This window comes from Glycine soja, chromosome 8 (genome assembly GCF_004193775.1).
Source record: "Glycine soja cultivar W05 chromosome 8, ASM419377v2, whole genome shotgun sequence".
Lineage (NCBI taxonomy): Eukaryota > Viridiplantae > Streptophyta > Magnoliopsida > Fabales > Fabaceae > Glycine > Glycine soja.
Genome location: NC_041009.1, coordinates 20,716,921 through 20,729,857, shown reverse-complemented (window position 1 = coordinate 20,729,857; position 12,937 = coordinate 20,716,921). Strand labels below are relative to the sequence as shown.

The 12,937-nt window shown below is 34.8% G+C and overlaps 1 protein-coding gene and 1 pseudogene across 3 annotated transcripts; both read left to right on the top strand.

The window, feature by feature from the left end:
* The first annotated feature begins 2,214 nt into the window (after positions 1-2,214).
* Positions 2,215-4,922, top strand: LOC114423569 (annotated as a pseudogene).
* A 1,258-nt stretch (positions 4,923-6,180) lies between these two features.
* LOC114422681 (chaperone protein ClpB3, chloroplastic-like) lies at positions 6,181-12,861 on the top strand. Of its 3 annotated transcripts, XR_003668714.1 has the most exons (11): positions 6,182-6,628; positions 7,451-7,669; positions 7,796-8,033; positions 8,233-8,428; positions 8,874-8,928; positions 9,150-9,300; positions 9,558-9,866; positions 10,447-10,712; positions 10,934-11,860; positions 12,153-12,600; positions 12,690-12,861. XR_003668714.1 is itself a non-coding variant. In XM_028389161.1 (10 exons), exons 1-10 carry the CDS (start codon positions 6,395-6,397, stop codon positions 12,480-12,482), a joined length of 2,916 nt encoding a protein of 971 aa, XP_028244962.1. In that variant the 5' UTR covers positions 6,181-6,394; the 3' UTR covers positions 12,483-12,833. The 3 variants fall into 3 exon arrangements, 2 of the variants coding, with proteins under 2 accessions (XP_028244962.1, XP_028244961.1); XM_028389161.1 differs by having other exon boundaries at positions 6,181-6,628; positions 7,460-7,669; positions 12,153-12,833; XM_028389160.1 differs by having other exon boundaries at positions 12,153-12,833.
* Positions 12,862-12,937: the final 76 nt, after the last annotated feature.

Below are 12,937 nucleotides of genomic sequence, written 5' to 3'. Positions count from 1 at the left end.
CACGTACATTTTCATGGGAAAACCTTTAGTTTTACAGCAAATAAAAATATCTAATTTTCAATTCTTGAGTCACATTATTGTAGCCTTTGTGCTCCTATTCTATTGTGCGTGACCTTCATAGGTCTCATATGAGTGAGGATGCACCGAATAGAGAAAGTACTATATAATTGTTTTTTTTTAAACGTGGACTGTAGCTATATTTCCTGACCTTTCACTCTCCCTTCACCTTCAACCCGAACTACTCTTCCCTCTTAGCCACCCCATCACCACTCCTCCCTTCAAACTCCAACTTCGTCATTGCGAACAAGCATCACCACCGCTGCATCTAAGAGTCTTGTCCTGGATCTGGTACATGGGTTTAGGATTGGTGGGTTTTTTTCAAGGCGATTCAGATCTCTCCATGGCATCCGAAAACAGCAAGAGAGGGCATGTCACTAGGACATTCTTCCTGACGATAGCATTCATGAAAGTTGCCGCTCCCAACTTCGCAAGATTATCCGCGCAGGTGATGGTGGTTGTATTCTGAAGCTTATAATTGTAATTTTCTTTTGGATAAATAGTTATATTTCTCTCTAAATGTGTATAACCCTGATAAATATCTCAAAGTACAAAAAATCTATTTGTCTGATAGCTTTCGTCCGTTATCTTTAATGAAAAAGCTTATGTGACACATTTAGAGATGAATTTGTCAGCATTTTACATATTTAAAGATGAAAATGATTATTTACCTAAAATATAATTTAATCTTTATTTTTCGTAGCATAACATTATAATAAACACTTAAAAAATAGAAAAACAAGCATAAGTTAGAACAAACATAATAATAAGCATAATTTGTCTGTTGCTTTGAATTTCCAATGTGATAGCATTTTATTCAAAATATGAGATTCAAATAAAAATGCACAACTATTAAGTTAATCCTTATAAAAAAAATGAGACCTAATTTGATTTTGTCACTACCTAATGTTGTCACAATGGAGATTTCAAAGCAACAGACAAATTATGTTTATTAATCAATATTATGCTTATATTATTATGTTTGTTTTAACTTATATTTGTTTTTCTATTTTTTTAAGTATTTGTTGCAATGTTATGCTTGTAACGATTAAAAAAAAAGAAGATAAAAATTAAATTATATTTTGAGTAAATAGTCATTATCGTCCTTGAATGTGTAGAGCACTGACAAATTGGTCTGTGACGTAGGTAGGCTTTTTATTAATAGTAATGAACGAAAGTTAACGAATAAATAGATTTGTTGCACTTTGAGATGAATTTGTTGAATTTTTTTCACTTTTGGAAACTAAAATTTGAATTTTCATATTTCAAAAACGTATTTGTCAACAATTTATTAAAAAAAAATTATAATACTTTCTCCATGAGGTGCATCCTCAGTCATCTCATTGTTCATTTTAATCACAGCATCGTATCTATCTCACTTACACATTTTAGCCGTGGTCCTTGGAGAGTAATATCTCACTCACGTTTTAAAGTATTTCCATTCACAAAGAGGGTTGGACAGGTGGTAACTTCAGTCTTGGTTTTTCTAAGTTAGAATACCTTATTCAAGGAAAAAAGAACCCTCCCCCTCTCAAGTTCCAAAATTGCTTCCTGCATTTTCCTAAATAATTTCTGAAATTACTGTAGCTATATATTTTACAATCTTCGACATGCTAAAAGCTTAGAAGGATGAAATAAACAATTAATCCCATAAATTCATCAAATTTAAATTTTGGATTTTATAGTTTTTTCTTCATAAATCAATTTTTAAATTTGTACGCACTTACATTTTGTTTTTGTTCCTTATTGCGATATTGGTCTTATATTTTTCATACGCTTGAGTTTTAAAACAAACAGTTATTATTTCTTACATTTTTACTTTTTAATTTTCATGAAGGATTTATTTTTATGATTTGAAATCATTGAAGTGTTAGTTTTCGAGGGACTAAAATCCGCACAAGGAAAAATACACACTTTAAAAAAAAAATATTGACAGCATAACCTTTTATATATATGGCAAATGAAGCTGTCACTAACTGCAGCAAAAAGAAGTTCATGCTAAAATTAGAAAAAAAAAATCTAACTAGGTCAAAGTCATGGTAACTAACACCACGGTTCCTATATAAGCACAAAAGATAGAGCATAAGGAAAAATAAACTCAACCCAAAATTCTATTCAATATTTCTACGTACAAACTTTTTTTAGAACAAAAAAAAAATGAAGGGAAAACCTTTGTGCTTGATCTTGTTGTTTGCACTTTCTCTCTTTACATCACATTCAAATTCTCTTCCACTTTCAACCAACAAGAGATGGATAGTGGAAGAGTCAGGGAAAAGGATGAAGATGCATTGTGTGAACTGGTCAAGTCACCTCAATTCAATGTTGGGGGAAGGTCTTGACTTAATATCCTTGAAAGATCTTATAGGTGAAATAAAGAAGCTAGGCTTCAATTGTGTTCGCTACACATGGGCAACACACATGTTCACACGCTATAGTAGCCACAAAGTTGGTGAAACTTTGGACTCATTGAAGCTCCATGGCATTAGATTAGGCCTTAGACCTTACAACCCTTCTTTGGAGACTGTTACACTTGTGGAAGCCTTTGATGCTGTGATTGATGAGTTTGGGAGACAAGGGATGATGGTGTTGGCTGATAACCATGTTAGTGACCCTAAATGGTGTTGTGGCGACAATGATGGGAATGGCTTCTTTGGAGATGAACACTTCAACCCTGAGGAATGGCTACAAGGCCTCTCCATGATAGCCAATCGTGTCAAAGGAAAATCTCAGGTTCATTAACTTTTTTTTTTTTTTTACATTACTCTTCTCTCCTAAAAAATAAACCAAATTGTAAACTATGGTGTAATTGAATTAACAATCTAATAGCATGTTTGTTTTCACGTTTCATCAGGTCCAAATGTCTTTCTTTCAGAGCAAACAAAATGTTGTTTTGATGATTTGCTGCTTTCAAATTCATGTAAACATAAAAACCAACACAAGTTCAATGTATGTTTTGTTTTGCGATAGGTCGAAAGAAGCTTGCGTTAAAAATAGTTGTTTTTTCATGTTTTATATGTGCTTGCCTTTTCATCGTGCAACCAAACATGTTATAAGTGTCTATATGATACAATTAGTTTTATATGAAAAGAGTTTTAAAAGTAAAACTTTATTTACCTTAAACTATGAGGTAAAAAAAGCTTCTAAGAGTATTGATTAAAGAAGTGCTTGAAAGAATTATGTGAACTTTATTGAGTTTTTGAAAATAACTTGTGATATTCTATAATTTTTTAAGCTTATTTTAGTATATTATTATATGATATGATATTATCATATAAACTTTTATCTAATAAAATTTATCGTGTAACGTTTGAACAGGTGGTGGCAATAGTTTTGAGAAATGAACTTCGATCGTGGTCCACGTCAAAATCAAGAGGATTGGCACAGGTACATGAGTCAAGGAGCAGCAACAGTTCACAAAGCAAATCCCAATGTTCTGGGGTTTGTTTCATCTGGTTTGAACTATGACACTAATTTGAGCTTCCTGAAGACAAGGCCTCTAAACGTTAGTGTGGGGAACAAATTGGTGTAGGAGGTACATTCTTATGCATGGTCCTCAGCATCCCGGGTTTCTTATGAGGGGTCAGAATCCTGGTGCATTGGTGATGAGTGAGTTTGGGATGGACATGACCAAAAGGGATGAGAAGAACAACAGATTCATGTCATGCATGTTGGCCTACCTAGCAAGGGTGGATTTGGATTGGGCATTGTGGACTGCACAGGGTGGCTACTATGTCAAAGAGCAAGATAGGATTGTGGGTGTATGACTTTTCAACCCTAAGATATCCGGAATTCCCTCAAAGGTTTCAACTTGTGCAGAAGATGCTTCTAGGTATGGCTTTCGAATCATTCAGCTAAATAAATTTTATATGTATGCACACTCAAGTCAACTAGTCTTTCAGATAGTATACATGGTTTTAAATTTGGAGTGGGGTTGCAATTTTGTTGCGATCCTTGACAACTTGGGAAATTACGGACAAATGCAACTAACAGGGTCACAATGAGCTAAAAAACTTTGACGTTATGGTCAAAATTTTGGTCATAGATAGACCGTTTTTTAAAATCATGATAGTATAATTACCTTTTCTATTAGGAAAAATGCTGGTGACTTATTTTATAAAATTCTATCTTTCCAATCTACTTTTTTTAGTTGTTGAAATCAGTTCACTAATTTGGAAATAGAACTCATCAAATAGGAAATGAGATCTACATATTTAGTAAGACCAACCTAAAATTCTCCAAATAGGAAAAGGTGTGTGAGAAAGAATGCTTTACAGAGTATAACCATATAATTACATTATTGTCAAAAACTAAAATTGTGAACTTTTTGCACAGTCACATTCACATAAAGTCCAAGATATATATTTTGAATTTTGCAGACCAAATATTTTCTTAGGGAATATAATAAATTAGTTATGATGAGTGCATGTTTTATTAATTGCAGGCCCAAGCTCAAATTCCAGCTACTCCCATATATAATATATCATCCACTAAGTGGGCAATGTGTGAATGTAAACAAGAACCATGAACTTGAACTGGGTGATTGTGAGGACCAAAGTAGGTGGAGCCAAGAAGGGCAGGAAATAAAACTGGTGGCTATTAGCAAATGCATAAAAACAATTGGTGATGGGTCTCCACTGAGTCTCTCAAATGACTGCAAGAGTAAGCAGAGTTCGTGGAAAACTTTATCAGCTTCCAATCTTCATTTGGGTACCATAGATGAACAAGGCCATAACCTATGCTTGGAAAGGGAATCTCCTACTTCATCTAAGATTGTCACAAAAATATGCATCTGTGTGGATGATAATCCTGCTTGTTTGGACAACCCTCAAAGCTAGTGGTTTCAGCTTGTTACAACAAACGTGTAATAGTTTTAACAATTAACATTCTTTATCTTTTCATTGGTTATATGCAACGACGCAAAGATGTAAATGCCATTAACTTGTGAATGATAAGAAAATGAATGCAAGTGAAATCAATGAGTGTGACACATTATATTTGGATAGACAAACGGCTGATGCGGACCTAATTATTAAGAGTTACATAATTATTAAGAGTCTAATCATTGCGTGTAATTTTTTACACTATTAACTAATTAAAAGTCATCATTGATATTGATATTTATTTTTTTTAGATAATATTATAAAAATCAATAAACTTATTACATGCTAGTGTTTGTGTTTGTGAATAAATATCATTATAAAATTATTTTATATTATAGTTACATAATTTTTTTAATTATTAATTAAGAACATTTAAAATGAAACATTTTTATTAACTAATTTTAAATTTTTATTTAAGATAATTTATATTTAATTGAAAACTTAAATTTTTATGGACCCACTAGAATTGATCAAATAAAAATAGTTTGCATGAATTCTTAAGTTCACGACTCATTTCATTGTTATGTAAAAGTTAAAAAAAAAAACTCATCTTATTGTTGTACTTGAAAGAAATTGTAAATCTTATAATAATAACTTAATTAAAATAAGCTAACAATATATTAAAACATACATGCATGAGTGGAGGCGGCAAAAAGATTATCCAACCTAATACAGGTTGGCCTAATGTGAATTACGAGGTATATTGGATTGAAGCAAAAGAATCTTGATTTAATTCGAGTTTCTAAAATGAAGTCCTATACAAGCTCAATTTTTACGAGATTTAAATGGGTTTTTGCTACCTAAACTCATGTTATATCATGATCAAATTAACTAAAAGAAAATTATATTTAATTCAAGCTCAAAATTTTAAGTTTAAATCTTACATTTTAATAACAGGTTAGGATGATTAGATAGGCCAAAGGTTAAAAAATAAATTTGGTGTTAATCCTTCCATTAATCATAAAGAAAAGACTCTAACTAATTAATCACGAATAAAAAATAAATAAAGTTTGATTAAAAATTAGATAATCAAATTCATATAATATCCAAAATTTCTAACTTTAATTTCACCAATTGTATCCACCAATTTTTACCGTCAAAGCTAAATTTATGTGATGTAAGTCATTTTCTTGGTACATAGTAGCTCCAAAAGGGAACATGAGCATCATATCCAACGCAAGCCAAGCCACCACGTGGTGTATGGCTACTCATCTAAACAATTCAGGAACTTCCCAGAATGCTCTACTCTCACTCTATTCCTATTCCTATTCCTGCCCCAACTCTCTCCTTGCAATTTCTGTTCTGTTACAACCTTTCTCTTTTCTTCTGTTGTCTTCTCTTTTTTCTTTCCTCAATACCCACGCAACGCAAAGTTCCCTCTTCTCTCTTTCCTTTAATTTTTCACTATCATTCCTTCCCACTCGCTCTTCCCTCGACGCTCTTCCTCCTCATTGCTCATGGCCTCCACGACGTCGTTTTCTCTCTCTCACGCTGTTGTTCCCTTCTCCTGCAACACAAAGCATGGTCATTTATCTCACAACCGCCACTATCTCTCCCTCGCAAAACCCATTTCCCTGAAGCCCCTCCGATCGCCTTCCTTCAATAAAAGACACTCTTTTGCAAATGGGTTTCAGACAATTCGGAGAAATTCCTCACCTTTCACCGTTCGCTGTGAAGCTTCAAGTGGAAGGGTAACACATCATAAATAAATAAATAAATAAATAAATAAATAACGCATTTATTTCTAATTTGTTCTTTTTCCTTTCCTCTCGAAAGATGCAATTACCATGCTTGAAGCAAGTTCAAAATTTTGGTAGACACTAGTTTAACTAGGTCAAATTTTGATAAACTTATATCGGTAAGCACTTTTAAGAAAAGAAAATAAGGAGCAAAATGAATTAAACTAAGTTAAAATCAATTTATGGACATCAGCTTTAGGTAAATGAGAGAACTTCAATAAAAATTGGAAGTGTATAAGTTGATTTAAATTATGAGAGAATTTTAATTTACTTTACCTTTTTTATTTTCTTATCACAAGTGTTTATGGAGAAATTTATCTAAATAGAGCCTAGTCAACTAGTTGAAACTTTTGGAGTTATAGGGTTGATGGTTGATGGGAGAAGGGGGAGGGAGGAGGGAGTGATCGTAGATTTGAATCTCTCCCACTAACAAAAACTAACAGATTAATGACTAATTTGGCCTTTAAAAAAAGAACTAGTTTAAACTTTTCTAGTTACAAGATTTTCTCTGTTGGAAAACATGGTAGAGAAAAATATAACATGGGTTAATGGAGAAAAGTAGTTTAAAATTGAGCTTCTGTGTAGCAGCAGAGAAGCAAGCTAGCACCAACTAATAATTAATCACTAACTAACCAAACTCAACCAATTTAACCATATGTGGTAATTTTATCCAGTTTATTTACAATTTTGAATGTTTGTGGATTTGGGTTGTATGGTGGTTGTTGGAGATTGTGGGGTGCAGTGGTTAATGTTGGGGTTTTGATGCAATGGTAGATTACGCAGCAAGAGTTCACAGAGATGGCGTGGCAGGCAATAGTTTCGTCGCCGGAGGTGGCCAAAGAGAACAAGCATCAGATAGTAGAGACAGAGCACTTGATGAAGGCTTTGTTGGAGCAGAAGAATGGGCTTGCTCGCAGGATCTTTTCGAAGGTTGGGGTGGATAACACTCGCCTTCTAGAAGCTACTGATAAGTACATTCAGCGGCAACCCAAGGTGATTCACAGATTCAAACGAGTTTGAATTGAAATACGAGCTTTTGTATTTGTTGTCTGATTGAGTTTAACTGCTAGTTATTCCTCCCGAGAACCCAGTTGTTTATCACATGTTCAATTATCTTAGGTTCTAGGGGAATCATCTGGTTCAATGTTGGGCCGTGATTTGGAGGCATTGATTCAGAGAGCTAGGGACCACAAGAAAAAGTATGGGGATTCATTTGTTTCAGTTGAGCACTTGGTTCTTGCTTTTACCCAAGATCAACGATTTGGGAAGCAATTCTTTAGAGATTTTCAAATATCTGAGCCTGCTCTAAAATCTGCAATAGAGTCTGTTAGGGGACGTCAGTCAGTTATTGATCAAGGTAGTTACATTTTCCATTTGGAGGAGCACTAGTTAGAGATTTTAATTTTATTGTATTGAAGACTTGAGTATGATTGGGGATGATTGAGGACTAGTGGATTCCTATCGTCTTTCATTTTTTCCGAGTTTATTGGAACTGTATGCTGTGAATGATTTGTCAACTTTGTATTGCTCAAGCCTCATTTTAAGTTTCTATATAGATCCTGAAGGGAAGTATGAAGCCTTGGAAAAATATGGAAAAGATTTGACCGCAATGGCAAAAGCTGGAAAACTCGACCCAGTCATAGGAAGAGATGATGAAATACGAAGGTGCATCCAAATTCTCTCCAGGAGGACAAAGAACAATCCCGTGCTAATCGGTGAACCTGGTGTTGGAAAGACTGCTATTTCTGAAGGGTAAGCACTTAGGTCTTCACCCTTGCTGTTTCCTATGATTGGATTTCATTTCCATTTGTTAAAACATATGGTTTTATACATTATATGAAAAAAGATAATGAAATTTTATTGAAAACATACAATATGTGTAAAATTAATCTATTAATGATATGTTTCTTAAATAGGTTGGCCTAAGTGATAATTTAAAATGATGACTTTTCCAGTTTTCCCTTCTAGTAGTATAAATTATAATGACAGAAACAATATTGGATGTATGCTCAGTGCTTAGTTTGAGCATGAATACCATAGAAATATTTAAGTAGCCAGAGCTTCGGGCTTTTCTGATAACTTTATTGGAAAAAAATCAGGTTAACTAATTTTATTCTCGCTTGCACCTTATTTGGATTCTTTTGTTAGTATTCCTTTGTTTGCTCTGCATATTGACCTAATTCTTCCTTTGAAACAGACTGGCTCAGAGAATAGTGCACGGAGATGTTCCTCAAGCTTTGATGAACCGTAGGGTATGTGCTTTATCCAAATGCTTGGGCAATTCTTGATAGAGCTGAAAATGGATGAAACTGGTTTTCAAGTGTCTGTTCCCATTTTCAATTTCACTATTATAATCTCTGCCAGCTTAGTTTAACTGCCATTTTCTAAAGCAAAATGTAATATTTCTCTTTTTAAGTTTGCATATTTTCTTGGATTGTAAAATTGATTTTTTTTGGCAATGGTCTTTCTTCAGCTTATATCTCTCGATATGGGAGCACTTATTGCTGGAGCGAAGTACCGGGGAGAATTCGAGGATAGGCTGAAAGCTGTACTAAAAGAAGTGACAGAATCTGATGGTCAGACTATCCTTTTCATTGACGAGATTCATACAGTTGTTGGGGCAGGTAACAAGCTTCAAACTCTACCATTTTCAGTCAGCTTACTTTTGGCTTTTCTTTACTTTTGACTACTACTTGATGCAAATTGGTTTGTATTCCAAAACTCTTTGGATCACTGGGGGATACTGATCATAGATGATACATTTTAATTCATATCATTTTCCTAAAATATTACTTCTGGTTATAGCTGATGCCAAATGGAGATTTGAAATTAACATGTCAGATGTTGGATTTGATTGCAATCATTATCTATCTTATGTTAGGAGCTACAAATGGCGCTATGGATGCTGGTAATCTCTTAAAACCTATGCTTGGTCGGGGTGAGTTGCGATGTATTGGTGCAACAACACTGGACGAGTATCGGAAGTATATTGAGAAGGACCCAGCACTAGAACGCCGTTTCCAGCAAGTTTATGTTGACCAACCTACAGTTGAAGATACAATTTCAATACTGAGGGGACTGCGGGAAAGGTATGAACTACATCATGGAGTCCGAATTTCTGACAGTGCACTTGTGGAAGCTGCAATTCTCTCAGATAGATATATCAGTGGAAGATTTTTGCCTGACAAAGGTAATAGTACATGCTTAATGCTTTAAACACCCAGTGAATGTTTTCCACAATGATTGAGAAGTTTCTGGTGCATTGACATTGGTTCTAGTAATAAGTTACTTTTATGACACTTACAACTTTTGTATGAAAGAGATTTGAATTCTGAATTAGAACATTTTCTGAATGATTTAAGCATGCTTCTGAGAATATATGAATTCAGTTAGGATTTATGGAAAACAAATAATTTACAGATGTTGGTTAGAATAAAAATCCCTGTGCAGTTGGTCTTGAAACCTTTCAAATGCCAATGCTTAGAAAATAGTTTGCTGCCATTTAGGGATAAATCATGTAAAAGCTTGGAATCATTTTGTAAAACTTCAAATCTATAGGCACTTGGCTGTTGTTGGGAACATGCCAGATACATATGATTATAGTACTGGTTTCTGAAGGATTTGGTTTTGAATGATCAAAATATAGTTCTCGTTTCGGAGTGACTTGTGTCTTTTTATTACACTTTTAAGTTGCTAAAATTTCTTCTGGACTGGTATCAGCATCAACAATGCCCAGAGCGCACTAATTTATAGTTTCTTCCAAATTGCAGCTATTGACCTGGTTGATGAGGCGGCTGCAAAACTGAAAATGGAAATCACTTCTAAACCTACTGCACTTGATGAGATCAACAGATCAGTCCTGAAACTAGAGATGGAGAGACTCTCTCTCATGAATGATACAGATAAGGCTTCTAAAGATAGGCTGAATCGTCTTGAGGCAGAGCTTTCTCTCTTAAAAGAGAAACAGGCTGAGCTGACTGAACAGTGGGAGCATGAAAAGTCTGTAATGACTCGTATTCAATCAATCAAAGAAGAGGTGTTATTTAACTCTTTTTTTCATTTTAATTAAGCAATTGCTAAAAGAGGGATAGGATGAAAATAATATTCTGAAGTATCTTCAGCACACGGAAATAGTGCAAGTATATGGGTTGAGTTGGTAATTATAATTTAAGTTAGATAATTAATTATGTAAAAGATGATTATATTGTACTATATGATCAACAGCTGATACTAATGATTTCTGTATTTATGCAACAGATAGACAGAGTGAATCTTGAGATCCAACAGGCTGAGCGGGAGTATGATCTTAATCGTGCTGCTGAATTAAAGTATGGCAGTCTTAACTCCTTGCAACGGCAACTTGAAAGTGCAGAGAAGGAGTTAGACGAATATATGAACTCTGGGAAGTCTATGCTGAGAGAGGAAGTTACGGGAAATGATATTGCTGAAATTGTAAGCAAGTGGACTGGTATCCCTGTTTCAAAACTTCAACAATCAGAGAGGGAGAAGTTGTTGTATTTAGAGGAAGTGCTTCATAAGCGTGTTGTTGGCCAAGACCCTGCAGTTAAGGCAGTTGCTGAGGCTATCCAACGTTCAAGAGCAGGTCTTTCAGATCCTCATCGTCCAATTGCCAGCTTCATGTTTATGGGACCTACAGGTGTAGGAAAGACGGAGCTGGCTAAGGCACTTGCAGCCTACTTGTTCAACACTGAAGAAGCTCTTGTACGAATTGATATGAGTGAGTACATGGAAAAACATGCTGTTTCAAGATTGATTGGGGCTCCACCTGGATATGTTGGGTACGAAGAAGGAGGGCAACTTACTGAGATAGTTCGCCGCAGACCATATGCTGTTATTTTGTTTGATGAGATTGAGAAGGCACACGCTGATGTCTTCAATGTATTCCTTCAAATTTTGGATGATGGAAGAGTAACCGACTCACAAGGTCGCACAGTAAGTTTTACCAACACTGTTATCATTATGACCTCAAATGTTGGATCACAGTACATCTTGAACACAGATGATGACACCACGCCGAAAGAGTTGGCTTATGAAACCATAAAACAGCGCGTAATGGATGCTGCAAGATCCATCTTTCGCCCTGAGTTTATGAATAGAGTTGACGAATATATTGTTTTCCAGCCTCTAGACCGTGAACAAATAAGTAGCATTGTCAGATTACAGGTAATTTCTATTCTTATTTCTGGCATGCTTAATATGAGTTCCCCCTCCCCATGTCTGAAAATTGATTGATTCATATGTTCATATTGATTATCAATGCTTGTAAGGATGGTAGTGTCCTTGAATTTAGAGAAATTGACATTTTATCAGCTCTAGTCTAAAATCTGAATATGATGTCTCTTATTTCAACATGTGAAGTTACTAGTTAGAAGTTCATTAAGCCTTATTGCATGGTGCTGTTAAGTGGTATTTCACATCCTTAATAACACTTTTTTTCGTTTGTGGTATACTACAGCTGGAGCGTGTGCAAAAGAGAATTGCAGATCGCAAGATGAAAATCCAAGTGACGGATGCTGCTGTTCAACTTCTTGGAAGTTTAGGGTATGACCCCAACTATGGCGCTAGGCCAGTCAAGCGAGTGATTCAGCAGAATGTGGAGAATGAACTCGCCAAGGGTATTCTCAGAGGAGAGTTTAAGGAAGAGGATGCAATTCTAATAGACACTGAACTCACAGCATTTACCAACGGCCAACTTCCCCAGCAAAAGCTTGTTTTTAAGAAACTTGCAGCTGATTCAGAATCTACCCCTCAAGGCACCTTGGAACCCTTCCCACAGGCCCCATGAATTCCTTCTACTTACTCTATATTTTTCCTTCACACACAAATTTGAGCATACAGTTTCCTTATACCAATTGAACAATGATGCCGGTGTAGTTTGCATCTAATATATATTTTCTATTACCAATACGAATAACATTTGTCACTCGAAAACAGTGTAAATATATATTTTTACCTCTGTTGAGTGAGTCGCGTTCTGCATATTTAACCTGGTAATGTAGATGAGCCAGGCTGAGCTTATTTCAGTAATATTGAGTTGGATTAATTCCAGCTTGGTTAAAAATTAATGCTTGGCTATGAGAAGCATTAAACTGTTCCTGCTGGAAAGATACAAGCAATAAGGCTGTATTTGATTCAATGATTTAGTTTAAGTAATTATTTTAAAATGTTTAGTTCATGAGAATTTAAAGTTTACTAATTAATAAAAAATTATTGATATATTTTTCCTTATATTTATTAAAG

Bases quoted from the DNA above. Each gene is read 5' to 3' on its own strand.
- LOC114422681 (XM_028389160.1), top strand. From the start codon at position 6,395: ATGGCCTCCACGACGTCGTTTTCTCTCTCTCACGCTGTTGTTCCCTTC. The intron at 6,629-7,450 runs GTAACACATCAT...ATGCAATGGTAG, and splicing joins GTGAAGCTTCAAGTGGAAGG to ATTACGCAGCAAGAGTTCAC. The intron at 8,429-8,873 runs GTAAGCACTTAG...CCTTTGAAACAG, and splicing joins AAGACTGCTATTTCTGAAGG to ACTGGCTCAGAGAATAGTGC.